This window comes from Phaseolus vulgaris, chromosome 6 (genome assembly GCF_051622355.1).
Source record: "Phaseolus vulgaris cultivar YP4 chromosome 6, ASM5162235v1, whole genome shotgun sequence".
Taxonomy (NCBI): Eukaryota; Viridiplantae; Streptophyta; class Magnoliopsida; order Fabales; family Fabaceae; genus Phaseolus; species Phaseolus vulgaris.
This window is the reverse complement of record NC_143503.1, coordinates 27,585,352-27,608,469: the sequence shown is the minus strand read 5'-3', so window position 1 is coordinate 27,608,469 and position 23,118 is coordinate 27,585,352. Positions and strand designations below refer to the sequence as shown.

Below are 23,118 nucleotides of genomic sequence, written 5' to 3'. Positions count from 1 at the left end.
AACGCATTGCATATTTGGAGTTGGGTACGACAAATTTTTCTTACTTCTCATTTCTCTAATAAGGATGATATACTTTCATTTATTAAGAGTGATGGTAGTCCTCTGGTTAAATTGATTAAGCTTGCGGTGATAACCTTTTCTATATGGATGATATGGCGTATGAGGAATTATGCTAGATTTCAGGATAAGATTGGGGTTTCTAAGGCTATTTCGATAATTAAAGATTTAACTTGTCTAGTGGGAAATTCGTCTAAAGCTTCAATGAAGAATGATATGTTGGACTTCAACGTGATTAAGTTTTTCGGTATTAAGACTCGTAGCGGTAAAGTTTTTCGTCCTCTTCCTATTAGATGGGAATTTCCTTCACCAGGCTGGGTCAAAATTAATACTGATGGGGCTGCTAGGGGGTATACTGGTCTTGCTACTTGTGGAGGTATTTTTCGTGGGAGTATGGGAGAATTTATTGGTGCTTTTTCAGCATTTCTTGAAGTTCAAACTGCTTTGGTTGCTGAGTTTTATGGAGTTATACATGCTATGGAGGAAGCTCAAAAAATGGGACTTACTAATGTCTGGCTTGAATGTGATTCTGCCTTGGTTTGTGCTGCGTTTACTGCTAGGACTAATGTTCCGTGGATGCTTCAGAATCGATGGAATACTTGTCTTAATTTTTGTGGGACAATCAGGTTTAGGGTAACTCATATTTTTCGTGAAGGGAATGCGTATGCTGATAAGTTGGCTAATTTAGGATTTATTCATAGAGAATCTTTTCATTGGTATAATAGACTCCCTGCTAGTCTGTTTGTATTATATTTTTTCCCAAAAAAAAATCAATCACCTTAAGTGAAACCGTAAAAAAAAAAAAAAAAATTAAAAATTAATAGAAAACTTTGAGAACTCAACAATGTAACCATAACTTACCATATACTATTTTTTTTTTAAAAATGGCCATTACCTATATAGTTACCCTTGAGTAATACTGTACTTATTGCAAACTTGTAATGTCGGTTGGATAGCATCTTATAACTTCAAGCAATTACGTAAATGTTGTTATCAATATTAATTAGTAGTTAGGCTGTTTAATGCCATTAATTAATGCGTGTCAGTGTAGAAGGTTTAATTAAATTAAATGAAAATAAATTGAAAGTTATCCGTATTTAGTTGGGAAACAAACACAATAAATTTTTTTAAAAGTGCATGAATAAAAATATATAAAAATTAATTTAGTGGTTATCACAATCTTTAAAATGATTTCCCCCCTCTTTCTCCATGTAATCTACATTAGTTTTATTTTATTTCATCCATTTTATTTCTTCACAATTCAACATACCATAAAATTTTATGTCTTGAAGAGATCAAATTTTATTTGAAAAAATGTAACTTTTTTTGTTAAATTTTATTGAACACTTGATGCGATTAATCTTTCACAAATGCCTTTTAGTTTTTTCTAAATTTTACATAAAACAAGATAAAACTAACACGGATCTAATAAACTAAGAACAAAATTTATGTTATAAAATCATTACATAAACTCGTAAAAGAATTAAAGAAATGTCTTAACTTATAATAATCATTTTTTTAAATGTAAGAAAAGAAGCTATTTATGAATGACTATTATAAATTTCCAATGCAATTTCAACTTATATAAAATATTATTTTATATCCTAAATAAAATTAAATTCAATTTAAACTCCTTAAATTCATAATGAGAAGTGTTAAAAATCTCACATCAACTAAAAATAAATAAAAATAAAAATATTATATTATATATATAAACCTCATCCTATAAACTGATTTTATGGATTGAGTTAAACTTTAGATGACTCTGATACTCTATTACGTTAAAGATGCTATTTTTATACCTTCTTCACAATTACAAAAACTTATTTTTTTAATCACATTAAACTTAAACACACAGGTTGTGAAATAGTTATATAATTATCAAAACATCATTTTCTTTTATTTAATTTCTCATTTCCAATGGAGAACCAAGTTAAGGGGTACACCAACCTTTTATGTCCATACCAGAACAATTTATGGTAACACTATGATCTTGTTTTATGTTAATTTTTCTTCTTTTTCTTCTTTAGACATCCGTACGAAAAAGTTGGATGGCAATTAAATTTTAGGGTTATTGTATAGATAAATTACTTTAATTATCATTAAATAGAAAAATTATTTTAATATTGAATTATATTTAATAATTAAAAAAAGTAATCAGTGATATTTTTTTGGTTGACGTTAGTTAATCCTATTACAATAATATACAAGGTGCGGCAAATTTTTTTTAAAAAAAACATTAAAGCAGTTATTATGCGTGTTAATATTAAAACAGTTATCGTGTGTGTTTATTAAATATTTATTTCAGTGAAGGTTGAGCAGAGAGAAAGAAGATGGTGGCGCGCACGTTTCAGGTGGTTCACGACGACTCTGACTTTGATATCCATTACGACACAGACGATGGCTTCGAAGTGCGTTTCTTTCTCTGTAACCTTTTTTTCTCACGATTCAATTTCACTGTCTATATCCAATTCATTCCTTCATTATTCCACTGTTGCAGGTTTTTCAATTCCAGCTTTATTCCCTCACTTCCGTTCCACCTCATCAGCAAAAGGTTCCGATTCGCCTTCGTAATTCTCAATTCCGCTCCCAATTTTTCATTTCCACACTCCTAAATTTTGATTCTCTGTTTGCATTGCATAGATTCTTGAAGCCGAACAAGATACTCCAGTCACCACTGATTCTGATCTCATCGCCATTTCTGACAAACTACGGCTCGTCTCGGTCACGGACTCCGACTTTAACTCCGAACCGGTACCGGAACCAGAACCAGAACCAGAACCAGAACCAAGTTATTCCGATTTGTTGAAATCCGATGAGGAATTGGCCAGACTCTTGCAGGTTTGACCTAAGATTATGTGTTCGATTATGGAAATGGAGAACATTTCTATATGTATTTCTAGTTTCACCTTTATTTTCATTTAACACTTTGTGTGTGTGCATGTACTATTATATCTGTACAGGCTGAGGAGGAAGCGCTTATGTTGCAGCAATATATGTCGAACGAAAATCCTCGTGAATTTGATAGTAGAGTACGGCCCTACATTAGTCAAGTTCGCATGGTATTTTTCAACTTATTGACTTAGTAATAATTTTATCTTCGTTTAATGAGGAGAGCAAGATATTTGGTTCATGAAGTTCATAGCGTGTCAGAAAGACAATTAGTTTTACAGTAAAGATAGACTAAGAAACTGGCTTCTGTCTGTTATCGTTATGAATATTAGTATATCACGATTGATTCCATCACTTCATGTATTGATTTGTTTTGATATATTGCAGTATGAGGATCCAACACGCCAGGAGGCTGCTCGGAAGTCTGTTCCTGTAGAAGAGCTCGAGGAGAAAGCTTTGGTCTCTTTGGCCAAGGTAGGAGAATTTATCTTAGTTTATTCTACAAATATATAGTTTCGTAGAGGATATGAATTTGTCTTTAGTAAAATCAACTATTTCACTGTAACTCTCTGTACAACTATTTTAGAAATTCATTTACCCTGGAACTGTCTTTTTCTTCATTTTGACAAGAACTGTGTATGAATTGCAATGCTGTTGTCATTTCATAAGCATGTGTTTTCCTATTATGCTTTTATATTTTTTGTAATCTCGGAGCCTAATAAACATTTTCCAGGAGGGGAACTTCAAGCCATCGAAAATAGAACAAGATCATGCTTTCTTGCTGCAGCTGCTTTTCTGGTTCAAAAAATCCTTCAGGTTTAAACTAATTATTATATTTTCTGTTCTCCTTTAATGCCAATGGACCGAACGTTTCAATGGCCAATAATTCCTTGAAGACTGAAGAGAGTGGATCACATATCTCATGCTTCATGTAATTGCTGGCCTATTTGTGATTTGACTCAAATATGATTGGTGCAATGTTTTGTCAGCATGATAGACATCAGTTAACCTACACATGCGTAATATTTTTACAAATGCATCTGATTCTTTTCTTATTTCTTTCGCATTCTTGTCTATAGATGGGTGAATTCACCATCTTGTCATGATTGTGGTAAACAAACTGTAGCCCAGGGCATGACTGCTGCACTTCCTTCTGAGACACTTTATGGAGCTTCTAGGGTTGAACTCTATCGGTATGACTATTGAATGTATACTTTAATGTGAAATTACTGTGTTTCAAGGAAAGTGGCTCTTCTAATTATCATACTTGATATTTATTTTAATTTTCTTATGACATCATGCATATGAACTAACTTTAAACCTTAGTTAATCAACCGAATGGTCTGCAACATATTTTTATCACTATCAACTTAATAGTTTCTTTAAATTTGAAAGTGTCATTTTTTCAATGTCAGCAAACTGTTTCCTGTTTGATATTATTTAGTAGATGTCTTTGCCAGAAAATCCTATTTTTATGAGTGGAATTATTCATCCATTACATACTACATATCTATTTACTATTAGGAGATCTGGTGATATCAAACTAGTTTTGTTATGGTTACTTGGATTCTGTCCTTTTGCTTATAAAGCATTTTTGAAGGTTTTTTCTCATGTTCTCTAAATTTTTAGCTTCTATTTTTTGCCTAACGTCTATTTCATGTTATTCACATTTATCTTTTCACAACCCAGCTGCACCTTTTGCTCCAAACTTACTCGCTTCCCTCGGTACAATGATCCAATGAAGGTATTCAACTCATGTCAAGTTGTTATAATTTATACTGGGCTGACTGCCTATCCAACTTCTTTTCCCATCACATTTATTTTGGATACTGACATTCCCTTATTAAAATTGCAGCTTGTGGAAACAAGAGAGGGCCGCTGTGGGGAATGGGCCAATTGCTTTACTTTCTATTGTCGAGCTTTTGGCTATGATTCACGTCTGGTTTGTAACTAGATGAAATTCAGTCTTTTCAGTATGTTGGTTTTTCTTGATTTTTATGCTGCAATTGAGTCGATAATGCATTGCTTTTTTATATCCTTAACTGCTAGATAATGCACATGATGATACTGATATTACAAATGCAGTGCCCAATGTCTCGTGTCAAACATCTACATGGCAAAATCTTGTGTTTTGTTAGCTGATTTAATTGTAGTCTTACTTACATAAAATATGTTCAGTTCTCATATACATAAGGAGAAAAAGTCATGCTTGATATTCTAAATTAAATTGTTATCTGTAAGGAAAAGATACCCATCGTATAGACATGTAAATTATTCAATTTTTGAATTTAGCTTGCATTCTTATCTCCAGATCTTGGACTTTACGGATCATGTATGGACAGAGTGCTTCTCTCAATTCTTGGGCAGGTATAAATAAAATTGACCTAAAGTTGCTGGTTATCATAATCCTGCTGTTAAAACTGTTTCTGGTCAGATGTGTTTGTTATGTTCTTACAGATGGATGCATCTTGACCCATGTGAAGGAATCTATGACAAGCCATTATTATATGAAAAAGGGTATTGTTCATTTGTGCAGTACTTTCACTTGAGTGTATTCATTGCTATCATCCATCTAATTGACATTGACAAAAGCATTGTTCTTGTCCTCATTAAGAGTTTCCATCCTGTTTTCATGTTTCCTCACTTTTTTAAAATATGTGGCACAGGTGGGGGAAAAAATTAAATTATGTAATAGCCATAGCAAAAGATGGGGTTTATGATGTCACCAAACGATACACAAAGAAGTGGCATGAGGTAGGTTTCACAATTTATGCTCTTTCACGTGCATGAGAATCATGATTTGCTGATAACTTATGATGAATTTTTGTATTTTTTTCAAAATTGAGGTTCTTTCTCGCCGAACTATGCTTACAGAGCCTTCTGCGTCATCTGTATTACATAATATAACAGAAGAAATTCGAAGAGGCCTTGCATCTAAACTACTTTCAATTATTCAAGCTCGTGATATGGAAGAAAAGGAAGAACTTGAGAGGAGTTTACATGCTAATGATGACGAGTCACTATCATTACCTGGAAGACGAAGTGGGAATGAAGAATGGCGCAAATCCAGGTTAGAGATTGGTTCTGATGAGCTAAGTTCTTCTGCTTGCCCGGTTCGTTTGTGCATAGATGAACACGTGACAAGGATTTATAATGCATTTCATGCTGTCCTTTATCAATTTGTTGGGGAAGAACTAACAAAGTCAGAAGCTGTTGAAGTACTCGGGATTACTAAAGGAATTCTTTTGGATCTTCACAATTCCCCTTATAAAAGTAGAAGGACCTCCATTGATTCAGTTCTAAATAAACCAAAATTTCAAAAACTGTTGCCATCTTTTGATGACTTACTTGATGCGCTTTCACTAGAGAAAAAAATGAATACAGATGGAACAGTTGAAATTGGTTTGGTCGCTGACCCCGTTGTTACTTCTTTAGCTTTGCCTGTTGCGCTAGATGCTCTGGATGACATAATTTACAATCTTGACAAGTGTGAAAACTATGGGAAAGATATGTTTCTGCTCCCACTTCCAAAGTTAAATAGAATACATTCAGGTTCAGCGATTGCAAGTTCAGAGGAGTTGCCTTTTGGGATTGTGAGTTTGTATTTAACTGGATATTTTATATGTTTACCATACTTGTTCCTTATAGCATTTATAAAGTTGTCACTATTTTATGAAATTTCAGATAACATCTGCATTTGATGGAATTCGAGTATCTAAATGGGAAGAACTAAATGGAGCAAAAGGTATGTTAACCAAATAAATAACTTACCTCATAAGATTGTGCTTCAAGCTTAAACATACTTCTAGAGAATTAATTTATGGAGGTATTGCTGTTTTTCACCTACAAATGAAAAAACGTGATATCTACTCCTGTTAGAAAAGAACAAGTTGTGGCAACTACGAAGTATCTTATCTTTGTATAGTGCTTTGCATGATATCTATCTTTGCTAAATTTTCTTATGGATATTTCCTCTATACCAATTATATTTCATGAATAGATTCTAAGCAAACCACTTAGAATTTATAGTTTTAAGTTACTAGTGGATAAATGTTAGAAACTTGAATTGGTCTAGTTAGTTTCTCTGCACTGTTATGTGTTTCCATGTTAAAACTCTCATTCTTAGGAGTTCTTCTTTGTTGATTTTTTGTCTTCATAAGATCAATGAAAAAGAATTCATAATTATGAAGTGTTAGTCACTGAAACTATAGGCTATTTAAAAGAAATAAAAGGGGCAGAGAAGGGATGTGAGGGACAAAGCAATGAAAAAAATAATTATTGGGCCCAAATCGACTAAGTGGACTCTAGGCATAACTGAATAGACATCTAACAGTTTGTCAATGGAGAGATCCTCCTGGAGGGAGAATGCTAGATTTTTATAGGGAGGGTTCAGGGGGATCTTGTGAAGAGAATTTTGAGTAAAATAAGTGTCCATTTGGCCTGGTAGAGATTGTTATAGGAATCACTAGTTTTTTTTTTTCATTTTTCTTATACTGTATATTCATTTTCCAGTGGACTTTGCTCTATGCTCCCTTTTTGTTGAATAAATAATATTTAGAGATTTTAATTCCCTGTCTAAATGCTTCACGCCAGTTTAAATGCAAGTGCCAAAAGTATAATTCCATTTTATTTCTACTGTGCACACCTTTCTAAATGTCCAGGCACTACTTGCCTTGATGATACTCTGATAAAAATATCGGTTTACATTGACTGGGTAGGTTGTTGGATCGTGTATAGAACATTTGATTACAAGATGTTTGAGCTTGTAGCATATGATTTGATGTCAGCCAATGATGCACCGGAAAGGGATCCAATGGACTGGTACGAACTTTAGAATATATGCTGAAGTACTTTTAAATCGTTTCATTGTCGTTATTATTTTTATTAATTAACGAGTAGCCAAGTTAGTCTGCCTTACCTTGTAGAGTTCTCCAATCTTAATAACTTCATTGCTCCAAATTAACAATGTGCTGCTCCCTCCCATACATGATTAACAATGAAAATTTAAAATTTAATTCGTCATCAATTTAAAACATTCATCACTGTAGTAGTAACTTTATTTTTACTTAAAAAAAAGGATTTGCTGATGTTTTAAACAGGTGGCACAATATAGTTTATTGGTATTATAAAACTTATGCTGCCATCTTATCAAAATCAAATCCTTAAAGACAACATAAAAGCCAAGCCAAGCAAGCCAATTGTGTCATGTGTGTGCTGCTTTTGCTCTACCTGTCAGCAACCATATGCATATGTTGTTAAAGTCGTATTTTTCCCCTGGTTAGCTAGTATGTTTCTTGACTGGCTCTGTTTTTCTAAACAAGATTCTGATAACCTTTTCTATGCTTGGTAGTGAGTTGTCATGTATAAGCTTCAATTAGTAAAGCATGTACCGTGCATTCATTATCTTGCGGTATGTTATGTTCTCAGGATTCTTGAAGGTAGCAGTGATAAGGGGATCAGCTGGCAAGTTTTGGACAAGCAAACTTCTCAGTTCTTTGAAGACCGTTTCCAGCGTAGAACATACAAAATCGGTTGCGCAAGCTTTCCGTGTAACGTTTTCAGGTAATTTACCTTGACACAGTGAAGAAACCTGAACAAAAAAATTTAAGTGGTGTTGATAGGTAACCCAGGCGAATCTATTTCTCAATTTTTTTATTAAAACAATTATTATGTGTTATAATTTACTGGAACAAATAATGTTTATGCTTATGTTCAAAAAAGCATTATAAATATATACTTCTATTTAAAGAGCTGTTATTTGTGCTTTTAAACATTAACATATGAATAGTTTTTTTTTGCATAAAAGTTAAATATGAAGTGTTTTACTTTTTATTTTTTCTGATTTGTGTCGGTCTACATATATGCAGGGCTTCCAAATTTAGAAAATAATAATGAATTCTTATCATTTTCCCTTTATCTCTACCTTAATCATATGTTTTTCCGCTTTGTGGTAACCAAAATAACTCCAAATTTATTTATTTTTGGGGGTACTTAGATCTAAATTATCATATCATTAATTTAATTCTAATGAATATATTCATTCTAAAGTAAGGTATTAAGACTAGAAAGGTATGTGTTTGATTGTTTCTTATTTGCCATTGGCTGATTCTGTCTCGTACTCTTGATCTTCCAAAACACAAATATTATGTCTATACAGGTTTAGGTTTCTGGCAGTCAAAGATGTTCATTCTACTTCCCGGCTGCAAATCGGTAGCATTGACCTCTATGCGAAATCGACATGAAATGAAATATAGGTACAGTAATAATCCCATCACCATGGAAGAATATAATCTTAAATGAGGATGCAAACCAGAACTTCCTGGCTTGGGTCTTTAGTTAAACTGTACACATCAGAGTAATATTATTTATACTGGCAAATGTGGGACCAAGATTTGATAAGAAATTATTTTATTGGTTTGCCTTGTAACGCTAGAGTTTTTACTTAATTTTTTGGCAGCCTATGGTAATGATGACCAGATTCAATTGGCCTGAAATCATTTCGATTTTGCGGGGAGGGTCGTAATTTATTGATTTATCTTTCCTGCAAGTCACATGAAAGCATTTGATTGATTTTTGTTATTTACCGGTCATTCCAACTCCAAAATGGGATGGTTTTTATGCATTACATTCATTCCGATCTAAGCTTTGAAAAATGAAGACTTAAAAAAGACCCATTTTTTCTGTATGTATTTGGGATTTACCCTTTGCACAAAATTTGAAGAACAGATATTTCAGTAAACTAGTAAGCTCGTGCTAAATGTGTGTACCAGTTTGAAAGAGTTGCGATGAAATGAATACCTTGGTCTTGATAGCAACTATAAAAGTACTACATGACTTGTACAAATAAAATGTAAAGCAAAAACCTCTTGGTTTGCATCCCCCTCTATATGCAAAACCATCATCCTCTACAACTCTTCTAAACAAGAAAAGGCACCAGGATCGCACAACCACAAGATGAGTGCAATCTTAATTTAAATGAAATGATAAGCAGCCATGCCCTAAACTATTTGCAGTCCTCCCTTCGAACGTACGCGCACAAGCAGTTCTTTGGCTACGTTTGCTTTGTCAACAACAAACTGAAAATCACATTGACACCCTTCTTCAATGTTGTTGCACTGCCTGAAATCCAACCATCCACTTCCCAAATAACGACGGTCTTGATTCGCTGTGGAAATGATCGACACCGGCCACGACCTGTCATTCTCATCCCTGAGAATTATATTCCCGATCAACTTGATTTCCATGTCCTTAATCGGCTTTTTAGGAATTTCCTGCAACCCACCAACACCAATTTTATCATCTCATCCAAGTCACCCAACTATTTTATAACACAAACCAAATTGAACAATTATATATCCCACTAGATCCCAAGGACAAGGTATGATGAATTGAAAATCAACACCATTTAATACATGTTTGGTGGCTAAATATGTCTGTTATTTTCTTTCATTTTTTAAATAAACTCAAACATTAAAAAAAAACTTTATTTAGAGTGTATTAAACAGGCTTTTAGGTTTGCTTGTTTCAACTTATTTGATTTTTTATATTTATCTATTAGTTCAACAACTTTCACTTTTAACCTCAATGAATTAATTTACTGCTAGTTTACATTTAAGTCAGAGTAAAGTAACTACTTAAATTGTAAATTACGTAAAAAAATAAAATAACCAACCACTCTTTTCAGTCTCCAGGGAGTATCAAAATATATTTGAAAATGAGGATTCTGCAATGGAACATGCTTAGTCAGAGCAAGTTTCTTGTCATTTTTTTTATCTTTTTCTTCCTTCAGTCTTTTTGATCTGCGCCGAGCTCCTTCAGATGGACATGCCCCTATAAGCATTAAGCATGTAGGGTTACATTTTTAGCTTTAGGATAATAATGATATGAGATTATACAAAACGAATACTTGAAGAACTGACCTTCTAAGACTGATTCCAGTTTTAATTTGGTATTTGGCAGTGAGCGTTTCCCTATACCATTGCTCTGGATTTTATTACCAAACTCATCAGAATCTTTTTCCAAATTCACAATGGGAACAACTTTTTCGCGGCTTGGAGGTGTAGCCCCTTTCCTGCACCCAGTTTTCGAAAATATCTTCACATTAAAGGTAGACATGCCATCATACTGAAAAACCAAAAAGTCCCCTTCTTCTAAATTTTTCTCCTTGGCAAATTGCTGCCACCCATTTTTAAAAACCAAACGACCCTCGATTTTCTCCAACTTAACATCCCAACATTTTCCATCGTGATCAATGAGAATGATCTTGCATGGTGCGATTCCATTGAAAAACTTAGTGAAAGATGTTGGTATTTGCTGAAACAAGAACAAGTTCCAAGTGAGTGTCACCGTCAGTTATACACCATTGACATTTTCAAAGCATAAAAACTCAGACAAAAAAACCAAGCGACAATGACTACTACAGAAAAGGTTCATGAATACAAAAAAAGATTCACTTTTCATGATCCTTTCACACTAAAGTAAGACTCTTTTTTGGGATACAAGATCAAGGGTTTTGAACTTAGACCCGTATAAACTCTCCTAACCTCCCACACTGGATTGACCCTAATGGTTACACTAAAGATAATAACAAAAGATAGTGAAAGAAGCAAAAGCAAGAACAGAAAGAAGAATATACCAACTGGGTAGAAGCTTTGTCAAGGAGGAAAACTTTGAAGAATTCCAGGGCTTGCCGTGCGCTCTCCATACGTCTGATATTTTCTGACAAATTTATGACCTCTGATGACAAGTTTTGTGATTGTCTTGGGTATATTCATTCCATCAACAAGTTTTGTGATTACTTCAAATATAAAGGTTTTTAATTTTTTTAATATGTATATACTTTTGGATAAAAATAATAATAGTAACACCTCAACAAAATATAAGAATGGGGTATGAAAAAGATAATATAAGATTCACAATATATATGTGTTGTCTAATCTTTCTCAGATAATATAATTATAAGAAGGAGATTATTTTTTTAATTTAACGTTTAAATTTGAATCACTTACTAAAATTATTAAATTAAACAACAAAGAATTTAATGAAGAGTAAATCTATATTTAGAATAACTTAATTAATTAATGCCCGTATCTTATGTTTGATTTGAGTTATATGATACAAAAATATTATATTTCGAGAAACGTTTTAAAGGTTCAAATTCATATAGCAGTTAAATTTTGTAACTTTTATGTTTTATTTAATAAATATCTTTAATTTTTATAATTTTAACAAAAAATTTAACTTATAATGGAAAATATTTAAAAAGTATTCTAAAATTACACTTATTTTCAATAATTCAACCATTAAATATTATAACGGACATTTTAAGCAAATCATATTATGAAAACAAAAGTTTAATTAAATTAAATTAAATAAATCTTATAGTTGACATTTACTTATATTTTAAAAGTAAAATTATTTAATATTTATTAAATAATTTTAAAATGTTATATAATTAATTTAACAATTGGATTGTATGAAACTTAATGTATAAAAAGAAATCAATAGATATACAAATATCAATGAATAAGTTAAAATATATTCTTCTAGTATAAATATAAAAGTATTTTATCATAATTAAGGTAGTATAAATGCATAATATAAAAATATTTTATCATAATTAAGGTAGCATAAATACATAAATACATAATTTGAAACAAGTCTGGAAGACCATATAATAAGTCCTAAATAATCCGGACTAAAACATTGTTGAAATTAAATAAGATGGAAATCAAGAATACAAACCTTAATGTTGGGAAAATAATTACAAACCTAGAAAAATACTTTATTATAAATGGGATGAATAAGATAAACACCATACAAACACACGAGGGTTTGGGGCAAAAAAGCTGAGTACTACGTTATGTCTTGCCATATTAAGGCACGGGATTGTGTACTGTTCCGATTTTGGAAGATTGAATTGAATGAGTGATGTGATATAATTGGAATCATTCTTTAAATTACGTACATGTCACTCAATTCACATTTCAGAATTGGTGATTGCTGTAACTCGACTATATTCAATTCTTAAGAACCAAAATATGTGGTTCAAAGATAGTAATTTTGTAGACATATTTACTTGAGGTTTTTTTACTATGGGGTTATTTTTATTTTTTTTATCAAAATCCGTTTAAAAAAAATTATAAATTTATGGAAGTTTGTGGGCACGACTTTATATGCACAAATTGTCCCAATTAAACACAATTTATGTCATGTCATACTGAAGTCGTATCAACTTGGCACGACTTCTGCCACGTCATAATTTTGTTTTTTAATTTTATTGTTTATATATTGGGTAGTAAGTTATGTAATGTTAAAAATTAATTTGATACATAATTTGTTAAGAATGTTAGTTTTAAGGAACAAAAAAATTGAATAATCGTGAATGAATCATGTTTGACGGTAATGTAATACAATAAAGAATGTTTGATTATTTGATTAATTAAAAAATGAAGAAAATTGTTATTGAATTTGGAAATAAAAAGATAAATGAAAATTTATTGTATTTGGAAAGTCGTGTCAAGTTGGCACGACTTCAGTATGACAAAGCAGAAGTCGTGTCATGACAGAAGTCGTATCTAATTGGGACGATTTATGCATATGAAGTCATGCCGAATTGACACGACTTATCTAAATTTGTAATTTTTTTTAAACGGACCCTATTATGATAAAAAGAAAAAAAAAATAACATCATGGTCAAAAACCCTATTTACTTGCACTTAAGAAATGGATGTTGCTTGGATTTAGTTAAGTAGAAATAATCATCCGTAAACAAATAAGGAATTCATAAGTTTTGAATAAAACTAGTTATTTTTAAACTCTAGGTAAACTTTTATGAACTTATATAGCATTTGTTCAATTATTTTAAAATTAATAGTTAAAAAATGACCAGCAATGCATAAGTTTTATTTTTAAATGTTAAAGAATGATAATCAAGTGTTCATAAAAATCAGCATAACAGTATTCTTTTCAAATTGTGAGTTATAAACAAAAATTTACTACTACTTTATATTATTTTCTATGATTTAATTAGTATATATTCATTCATCTAAATTGAAAAATGTATGTGGTAAAATAATATTATTTAAAAAATTATTAAAATTTTCAAAAAATAAAATGTATATTCCATTTACTCAAAAAGATACCTTACCATTGATTACATAATCTCACGTTAATAAGTTGTCAACTAATTGATAAAAAATGTATAATTTTGAAAATTAAAAAAAATTAATTAGAGAAGTTTATTAAAATATAAAACTTTAGTATAAAATATTTATTTAAACCTTATACCTTTTATATTAAATTGTAAAAGCCCCAAAAATACAATAAAAAGTTAAAAAAAATTAAGGGCATAGTTTTTAGTGGTCCACCTGGATTTGAACAACTCAGCGAGAATTACTAGATTGTTGTGTGATTAATATTCACAACAAAGTTATCATGCTGGTGACCGAATATGGATTTTCAGAAATTATGATGGAAGATGGCTAAAGTTGATTGAATGAATTTGATTATGCATAAGCGACTGTTGCATGTGTTGTTCTTACTGCTGCTGCAATGTATCCACTCTCACACACTCTTTCTCTGAAGCATAGCCTGATTTTCAGGTAACACTATACTATATGGAGAGCATACTCCATCTCTTTTTGGATTTCTTAATCACTAAATATGAAATTAAAACTAACCACAAGTGTTCGACTATAATTAATAATTAATTTGAGAAGTCTCTAAACATGAAATTAAAACTAACCCACACTACCATTCGATCATAATTAATATATAAAGTTCAAAAATACAAAGGAATTACATAGACTAACATACAAAACCAACATCGAACAAGTTGAAAACTCTTCATGAGCAACTTAGTGATACTCATCCAAGACCGAAATCTAATGTACTAGGTATCGTCCCTCGATTAAAAATCTTGTTAAGTGATGAAAATCTCACATTAACTAGATATAAAGATATGGATTCAAACCTCACTTTATGAACCGATTTTATAAGGTTGAGTTAGGCTTAAAGTTTACTTCTTAATATGGTATCAGAGTATATAAGTGAGACAAAACTCACCTTACAAAATTTACCTTATGAGCAAGTTTTGTAAAGTTAAATTATGTTTAAAGTCTATTTCAAGTTTTGTAAAGTTAAATTATGTTTAAAGTCTATTTCTTAATACCAAGAAAAGAGAATGACTAATGTATGATAAAGGGGATGAGTAATGTGTGATAACCAATCTCACATTTTCATCCTTTCACTTCAAAAACCATGAATGTCCCGCCTTCTCAAAAGTGGAAGTGGCCTACCATCGAAAAACAATTATCATCGAAAGCCAACATTTTCTCCAAAAATCTAGCAGCACGTTGTAAACTTTTCCTGACCATTATTATTAATAAATTAAATATACTTCAATTGTTTAGTTTTATTATTGGAAGTAAAAAAACATATAAATAGATAGTCATATATAAGGAATTGTTCACCCAATACTTAGTACCTTTTATACTTTTTCAACTTTAGAGCTTTTCATCAAGAAGCTGGAGTTCATATTTGTTCTAGCAAAAAAGATGTCTTCTAATTAAAATATTTAATTTAGTAAAAAACAGTTATCTTTAGTCGAATTGTTGTTTTCCCTTGATCACACCATCCTTTTCCCCTTGTAACGAGTAATGCTATTCCTCCTCTCCTTGTACCTATTCTCATTTTTATCTACATTATCAAATTAATTACAATTTTATATATTAGAATATATAGTTTAATAAAAAACAGTGATGTTCAGTCAAATTGTTGTTTTCCCTTGATAACACCATCCTTTTTCCCTTATAACGAGTAATGTTATTCCTCCTCTCCTTGTACCTAGTCTCATTTTTATCTACATTCTCAAATTAATTACAATTTTGCATTTACAGTCACTCTTCGTCAACCACGCTTCCAGGATCAACTCTGCTCGTTGCCCAAACATTTTGTCTAGGGTAAACCAATGGTCACTGGCTCGTGGCTCTCAATAGCATAAAACAAGCAATCGATTCTTCTCCAATTCCCCTTCATCATTCTCGACAGCGATTTCCCAATAAGAAGATTATGTAATAATGCTAAACTTGTGTAACATACCCACATAAGATGTGAGATTAAATGAAACTAAATTTAATTTTTTTAAATAGAATTATCTTTTCAAATTTATAGACAGTAAAAGAAAGGAATCGAGATCAAATAAAAGAATTTATAAAGAAAAGAAAAGTAGACGTGAACAATAGTTATTTGGGAGGGAGGGAGTATCGTTGTGCCTACAAGGTTTTCACGTGCTAAATTAATATTTTTTTTTGAACAATTATTAAATTAAGAAACTGAATATAAATAAGAATATATAATTAAAGAATGGTATAAATATAAGCAGATATATTATTTATTCAATACAATAAAATATAAACAATTAATGGAGGTATTTGTGTTTTATTAAAATGAAATGTGTTTTTGTTTTAAGGATAAGGGGAGAAATGCAGAAATTGGTAGGTGAATGAATGGGGGAGGTTGGAAAGAGAATATCCATATGATCTAACTTTTTGTGTAGTGGAAAGCAATCAAAGGCAAGTTAAGGAAAAACCACAAGAGATAATAAAGTGATAAAAAAAAGGGCAAAGAAGCAAACCTGGGTGTAGATTGTGGTGTGTGACATTCACTGGTTGAGCCTCTTCCAAACAAGGCCCACTTTTTTCTTCTTCTTCACTTCTTCAATGGCCTCCTTATCCCTCTCCTCACCTCCTTCTCTCTCCTCCGTGCACCACACCGCCTCCACGCGCCTTATCCTGCGCAACCCTACCTCTCTTAAACTGCGCACACGTCCTCATTGTTTCGCCGTCCGCGCCATTACCCTCACCCAGGACGACCTCAAGAGACTCGCAGCCGACAAGGCAGTCGAGGCCGTCAAGAGCGGCATGGTCCTTGGCCTCGGCACCGGCTCCACCGCCGCCTTCGTCGTCGCCAAGCTCGGCGCGCTCCTCGCCTCCGGCGAGCTCACCAACATCATCGGCGTCCCCACCTCCAAGCGCACGGAGGAACAGGCCCGCTCCCTCGGCATCCCCCTCTCTGTCCTCGACAACAATCCCCGCCTCGATCTCGCCATCGACGGCGCCGACGAGGTCGATCCCGACCTCAATCTTGTCAAAGGCCGCGGCGGTGCCCTCCTCCGCGAGAAGATGGTGGAGGCCGCTTCCGATAAGTTCATTGTCGTCGTCGACGACACGAAGCTCGTGGACGGCCTCGGTGGCAGCGGCCTCGCCATGCCGGTGGAGGTGGTTCAGTTCTGCTGGAAGTACAATCTGGATCGCCTCCAGCAACTCTTTAAGGAAGAAGGATGCGACGCCAAATTGAGATTGGATGAATCTGGTAAACCCTACGTTACCGATAACTCCAATTACATTGTGGATTTGTATTTCAAGACTCCAATTAGGGATTCCCTCGCTGCTGGCGCTGAAATCTCCGCTCTCGAAGGCGTCGTCGAGCATGGATTGTTCTTGAACATGGCCACCTCTGTCATCATTGCCGGCAAATCTGGCGTTGAAGTCAAGAACAAGTGAGAGAGATGCTTCGCCAATTCCTAATTTGTTTCTTTTTTCTCTCAATATTGTCCCTGTATTGTTTTGTTTTCTCAGGAATATTAATAATAATTATTATAGCATACATTTCATTGCACTGATCCATGGTTTATACTGCTTATGACATACTTGACCGCAATTATGCAGCAAATTAAGCACTCAACCGTTGATTTGGTTTGAATCTAGCTTACGAGTAATGAAAATTAAGCCGATGAAAAAAAAATGTTGATGGATAAGATAAAAAACCGAGATGATTTCGATCTAAATCAAACAATTAGATATCACGTCATTGTAATATATTTTGAGCAAGAAATTCATTGGGGGTTTACACATTCATTACTCTAAGCAATCAAATGTCAAAAACAAAACCTATTTGATCACTGTGTTCAGTAAAAAAAAAATGTTCGAAATTATAAAATTACTAAAGAATATATGTTTGTGTGGCTGCTGGGATTCGAGCCCAGGTCTCCACGGCCACAACGTGGAATTCTTACCACTAAACTACAGCCACATTTTGTTGAGAGAAATATAATAAGTAAATATCCAAATTATACTGAAGATTAACATTCTTGTAGATACTTTGAAAACAATAGTTTCACACCCCTAAATAAACACTGTTGGCAATCCACTTTAACAATATAATAATAAGTATTCGAATTTTAAATTAAAAAAATAGTTATGATTAAAATATTATTATTTTAAGTTATTAAGTGGGTGTTTTTCTTTACTCTATCAAAATATCACCACCCTAACTACTTACTATTACCCGATCTCTTAGGATTGAAGTGGAGCTATGTAAAAGATGTACCTAATTTTTCTCAGTTTATACCATATTGGGCTTTGTTGGGCCCAGGTTGTCTGAATGGCCTATTCCGCCCACATTGGGCAATTTCTCCTTCTACCATATCAATTTCAACATGCACCCAATCAGCTCTAGAAAATGACAAAAATACCCCTTCTAAATGACAAAAATAACTTACACAAAAATGGAAAAATTATTTTTGAAACTTTTATCTGAAATATTTTGGATTTCAATTTTCCGAACATAGTTTTGAATTCTGAAATTTTTTATCCAGAATGTATTTTTAGTTTTTGTGTTCAGAATTTTTTTCCAGCATGTATTTTTTATTTTTCAATTATAATTATTATTTTGGATTTTTTAATTTGAAATAAGGGTAGTTTTAGAAATTTAAAAAATTGATATGGTGGAGGTTAAAATTGATATGGTGCAGGAAGAATTTGCCCCCACATTGAACCTAAAATTGGGGTTGTTTCTTCCTTCATCCATCAAAATTCTTCCTACACCCCATTAATTAAATGAAAGGACCAAATGGTTTATTTAATTCGTTCTTAACACATCTTGAAAAATTTATTCTCAAAACCACATTCTAAAACGTATTAAATATGTTACGGAAATTTTATTCCAGAAATCTTCTTTTAGAAAATATTTTTCAAAAATACATTTGTTGAATTATGAAAAATATGTTTCAAAAAGCTTTCAGAACAAATAATCCATAAATCATTTTAAAAAATAGTTAAATTAATTTTTTGAAAATTGATGGGTCAGAAAGAATTTTGATAAGGTGCAATAAGAAACACCCATAATATATTATTGTCCAGAGAGACCAAAGTCTGTATATTTAAAACAATCTATTGTTGAGGATAAAAATAGAAAAAATATAGTTATAATTTTATTAATTTTAACTATAAATTATTATTTTTTGCTTATCTTATATATCAACAACTTTTCCTTTATCCAAGAACGTAATCCTTAAAACATTAGAAAATAAATATCAATAACTGTATGTCCTTATCTCTTAAATAACATTCACATTCTCTATTTCAATAAACACATACTTTTTTTATGTTTTTAACAAAATAACACTCTCACTACTTATATTATTTATATTTAAATTTACAGGTGTATTAAAATATGCAAAAATATTAATGTTGATAAATTTTTCATGTATTTTACAACTATTTATTATTTTTATATTCTTGTTATAAAATAACTGATTATATTTTTATATGACAATTCATAATTGGGTGAAAGGTATACTTTTTTTATATTTTTGATATATTATAATTAAATCCTTAAATTTCTATATTTTAAATTTTAAATTTTAATCTTTATAGTTTTTATTTTGTTTAATTTTTTGTGAACGTGCTAGTTATTAAATGAAAAAAGAATACAAAAAGACAAAAAAAAGTTATTTTTATTAAAAAAAAAAAAAAGTAAGTGGCTATTTAAAAATTATAAAAACGTAAATATCATTCAGCAAGACCTTTAAAATAAGTAAATTCATTTTCCCTGCAAGAGAATTTGAAGACATTGTAAAGAATATGGCTATTAAGTTCGAATTTAATAATTAGAAAAAGTTTGATGTAATTATAAGAAGGAAATTCACAGATTCAAACAATAGCAGAATGAAAAGTAAGCACAAGACTCCATTTTCAAAATTTTAGTTTTCTAATAAAAGTATAAATGGATGGATGACACGTAAATATTTATTTAAAATTCTGCAACACACATTTATGGAAAAATAATTATTATTGAAAAGGACATTCACATGTTGAATGTCGAACCTGATGGCAAATATAAAATAAAAAACATGATTTGTTATTATTGATATGGTTTTCAGAGGAAGAAACATGATACAGAGAAAAGATATAAAAAAAAACACAATAGTCCCACATTAAGAGATGAAGGATAAATTTTAAACATATATTTCTCTCTTAATTCTTTGATTCATCTTTTTAAAAAAATAAAAATATGATTATGGAGTAGCTAACGCTGCATATTCTTGACCACATGAAACCCCAAGCCAAAAGAATACAACAGCATAGAGACAAATTCCAAGTCAACACATATAATCAAGTAAATTATGTTAATTTTGTTTATCTTCAGACGCTGACTTCTGATGTTGAGATGTAATAATAGGATTGTAACAATTTGGTAACATGATCACTCCTTTAATAAACTGGGTATTGGGATAGCAGGTTTTTTTGTCATAAATAGATTTTGAATTTCAATGATTATATAAGAAAACTCAGACTGAATGACCCAAGAGATTTCAGCAAGCAATCTCATATCAGGAATTAGAGAAGTTTTAACATTCTCACAACAATTCCATTGATAGATATATGGTATTCCAAATTGTTCAGCAATATCTCCTTGAATAGACAATGATAGAATAAATAATCAGTATCATATTAATTAATTTTCTTAAAGATATATATTTGTAGCCCTGGCACTTGCGTGCAAGTCATTCACGGCCCTTGAATCCCGGATTAAGCCTCAAAGAAGCTTTAAAATGTTATAAAACCGTGACGTTTCTACCTTCTTATTTCTATAGAGAGACACTGTTATTGAATATTTGAATGAACTCCTCTAACCAGCTAGTAGAACCTGACATAAAAAAGAGAGAAAACCCTTTGATTTTTACAGCATGGTTAATATTACTGAAGTCACAAAAAATTACAGCTCTTGACGATCAAGCTGAGGCAATGTTGAAGTGGAATGCTCCAGGAGGGTGGCAAGTGCCAAGTGGCTTTAACAGAGAAAGCTATGCAGGCCAAAGGCAGCAATGAATAGTTAAATATCAGCACAAACACCCAGAAAGAGTTACGGTGAGCAATTAGTACAGTTGAAGAATGCAGTGTATATAATGCATGTATAACAAGATTAAAACCAACACATGAACAAGAAGACAAGAACCCTTATGTGTAAGTACTAATTATGTGGTGTTTCAGGCAACAGGAAGCTCTGTGGCTTGCTCAATTGGCAGGTCCCATTAACTGGTCTTTTGGGAGGTGAGGAACAGAAAAAAGAAATGGGAAAAGCCAGCAAATGGATCAGAAACTTCCTTCTGGGGAAAAAAGATGAGAAAATCAAGAAGATCGATGCATTCTGCTCCGAGGATCTTAAGTGTTCGGGAAGTCTGATTGTGAGTCCCAAAGTGAAGCGCAGATGGAGCTTTGGAAAACTAACAGGTGGAAGAATAACGAGCAAGATAGCAGCAGGGCATAAATTATCCAGGTCTTTTGACTCAGGCGAGTCAGCGAAACTGCAAATACAAGCCTTGTCGGAAAGAAAGACTTCAAGGCGTCGTCTTCCAACACCATTGCCAAGGACTTGTAAAGATAAAAACAAAGCTGCTACAAAGATTCAGGCTGGCTTTCGGTCATATTTGGTATGAATTTCTTGTAAAATATTTTATGGGCACATCTAGCTAGACTTCTCCTTTGGTAATTAGAATGCTGTATCCTTAATTTAGTAGTTTTTCATACATCTTCATGTAAATTTTCAGGCAAAGAGAGCATTGCATGCTTTAAGGGGATTAGTCAAGTTACAAGCACTAGTGAGGGGTCACCTTGTGAGGAAACAAACAACTGCTACCCTGCGTGGCATGCATGCGCTGATGGCCATACAAGTTAGAGCGCGAATTCACAGAATTCAAATGGCAGAGGAAGTAAACCTGCTTGGAAAACAGCCTCCACAACATAGAGAAGTTCCACAGTTCAGAGATCTCATAACAGAAGAAAATAAAGTGAGATTCAGACTCTGCAAAATACCTCAATTTTATCATCTGAAGATTGACATCATATGATTATTCAAGTAATAAAACCATTGTATTCGATTTAAAAGTAGATCCTTTTGAAAACTCATCCTAAAGATGTTTTTGGCTAATTTCAGTTACATGTTCTGTTATACTGAATTCTAGATAATACCAATAATATGGCTACTATTTGTAGGATTCAAAGGATATGAGTGTGGAAGAAATGTTGGAGGTTTTGAGAAGCAGAAGTGGCCCTCTAGATGGTTATGTCAAGGCCAGAGAACGTGATTCCATGACATTCTATTCCAAGCATGTTCCGGTTGTTTCCAAACGAAAAATTCAATACAAGAATACTCAAATCGTAGAACCAAACAGCCCAGAAAACTTCCTGGTCATGTCTGAATTCAACACAATGGCAATGGCCACCTCATCAACTTCTCAGCGTCACTCAGTGCCTCACCGCCAATCACTGTCACCAAATTACATGAACAAGACAGAATCTTCAAGGGCTAAAGTAAGGTCGCAGAGTGAACCAAAACAACGACCCAAACGGGGAATGAGACACAAAGGCAAGTCTGTGGAATCCCCGTTGAATGGTCCAAGACAAAATCTTTTCTCAAACTCATTACGTTTCGATCGTGGAAGCCTGGACCATTGGGCTATAAATCTTCATGAGTCAATGAAGGACAGCAAGCGCGATTCCTTTGGCAGCAGCTCCATCACTACTGATTCCTATTATTGAATTCTCCTGCTTTGTTACAATACCATAAAATGCTTTTTAGTTTGGGCAACGCAATTTCATCACCCATCTACCTGTACTTCGCAGCAAAAGCGAAGTGTGTGGTAGGATGCCAGTTCAATAACAAAATCATTTATGAAAGGGAGAACGTAGAAATAACAAGTGTTTTTCAACCCTAATTTGTGCTAACTTTCAAATACGAACAATTATTTTATGGATTATCAAAGTAAGACAACTGTGAAGAGGATAAAAATTTATAAAAATGTTAGAAATTTATCATTTTAGGTAA

General features: G+C 32.5%; 4 protein-coding genes and 1 non-coding gene across 7 annotated transcripts; 3 read left to right on the top strand and 2 right to left on the bottom strand.

Moving 5' to 3' along the window:
• The first annotated feature begins 2,313 nt into the window (after positions 1 to 2,313).
• PNG1 (peptide-N-glycanase 1) lies at positions 2,314 to 9,443 on the top strand. 2 transcript variants are annotated; one of them, XM_068639590.2, is made up of 17 exons: positions 2,314 to 2,468; positions 2,558 to 2,611; positions 2,701 to 2,898; positions 3,021 to 3,119; positions 3,337 to 3,423; positions 3,683 to 3,765; positions 4,029 to 4,142; positions 4,639 to 4,693; positions 4,805 to 4,891; positions 5,261 to 5,316; positions 5,407 to 5,466; positions 5,616 to 5,703; positions 5,796 to 6,542; positions 6,634 to 6,694; positions 7,668 to 7,770; positions 8,377 to 8,511; positions 9,107 to 9,443. In XM_068639590.2, the coding sequence occupies exons 1-17, from the start codon at positions 2,391 to 2,393 to the stop codon at positions 9,189 to 9,191; spliced, it is 2,190 nt and encodes a 729-aa protein (XP_068495691.1). In that variant the 5' UTR covers positions 2,314 to 2,390; the 3' UTR covers positions 9,192 to 9,443. The 2 variants fall into 2 exon arrangements, with proteins under 2 accessions (XP_068495691.1, XP_090160280.1); XM_090304154.1 differs by having other exon boundaries at positions 2,348 to 2,468; positions 3,683 to 3,880.
• A 170-nt stretch (positions 9,444 to 9,613) lies between these two features.
• LOC137831783 (putative B3 domain-containing protein At5g66980) lies at positions 9,614 to 11,742 on the bottom strand. Its single transcript, XM_068639591.2, has 4 exons — positions 11,585 to 11,742; positions 10,869 to 11,262; positions 10,622 to 10,779; positions 9,614 to 10,220 (listed from the first exon to the last, which is right to left on the bottom strand). The coding sequence occupies exons 1-4, from the start codon at positions 11,651 to 11,653 to the stop codon at positions 9,948 to 9,950; spliced, it is 894 nt and encodes a 297-aa protein (XP_068495692.2). The 5' UTR covers positions 11,654 to 11,742; the 3' UTR covers positions 9,614 to 9,947.
• A 3,944-nt stretch (positions 11,743 to 15,686) lies between these two features.
• Positions 15,687 to 17,616, top strand: EMB3119 (Ribose 5-phosphate isomerase, type A protein). The gene has a single exon (XM_068639589.2). The coding sequence runs from the start codon at positions 16,671 to 16,673 to the stop codon at positions 17,511 to 17,513; it is 843 nt and encodes a 280-aa protein (XP_068495690.1). The 5' UTR covers positions 15,687 to 16,670; the 3' UTR covers positions 17,514 to 17,616.
• Positions 17,617 to 17,970: 354 nt separating this feature from the next.
• On the bottom strand, positions 17,971 to 18,042 carry TRNAH-GUG (transfer RNA histidin (anticodon GUG)). The gene has a single exon. It is a non-coding gene; the product is annotated as a tRNA-His (tRNA).
• Positions 18,043 to 20,799: 2,757 nt separating this feature from the next.
• On the top strand, positions 20,800 to 23,008 carry LOC137831772 (protein IQ-DOMAIN 19). 2 transcript variants are annotated; one of them, XM_068639579.2, is made up of 4 exons: positions 20,800 to 21,161; positions 21,285 to 21,724; positions 21,842 to 22,081; positions 22,287 to 23,008. In XM_068639579.2, the coding sequence occupies exons 2-4, from the start codon at positions 21,365 to 21,367 to the stop codon at positions 22,830 to 22,832; spliced, it is 1,146 nt and encodes a 381-aa protein (XP_068495680.1). In that variant the 5' UTR covers positions 20,800 to 21,161; positions 21,285 to 21,364; the 3' UTR covers positions 22,833 to 23,008. The 2 variants fall into 2 exon arrangements, with proteins under 2 accessions (XP_068495680.1, XP_090159545.1); XM_090303419.1 differs by having other exon boundaries at positions 20,939 to 21,161; positions 21,292 to 21,724.
• The last annotated feature ends 110 nt before the right edge of the window (positions 23,009 to 23,118 follow it).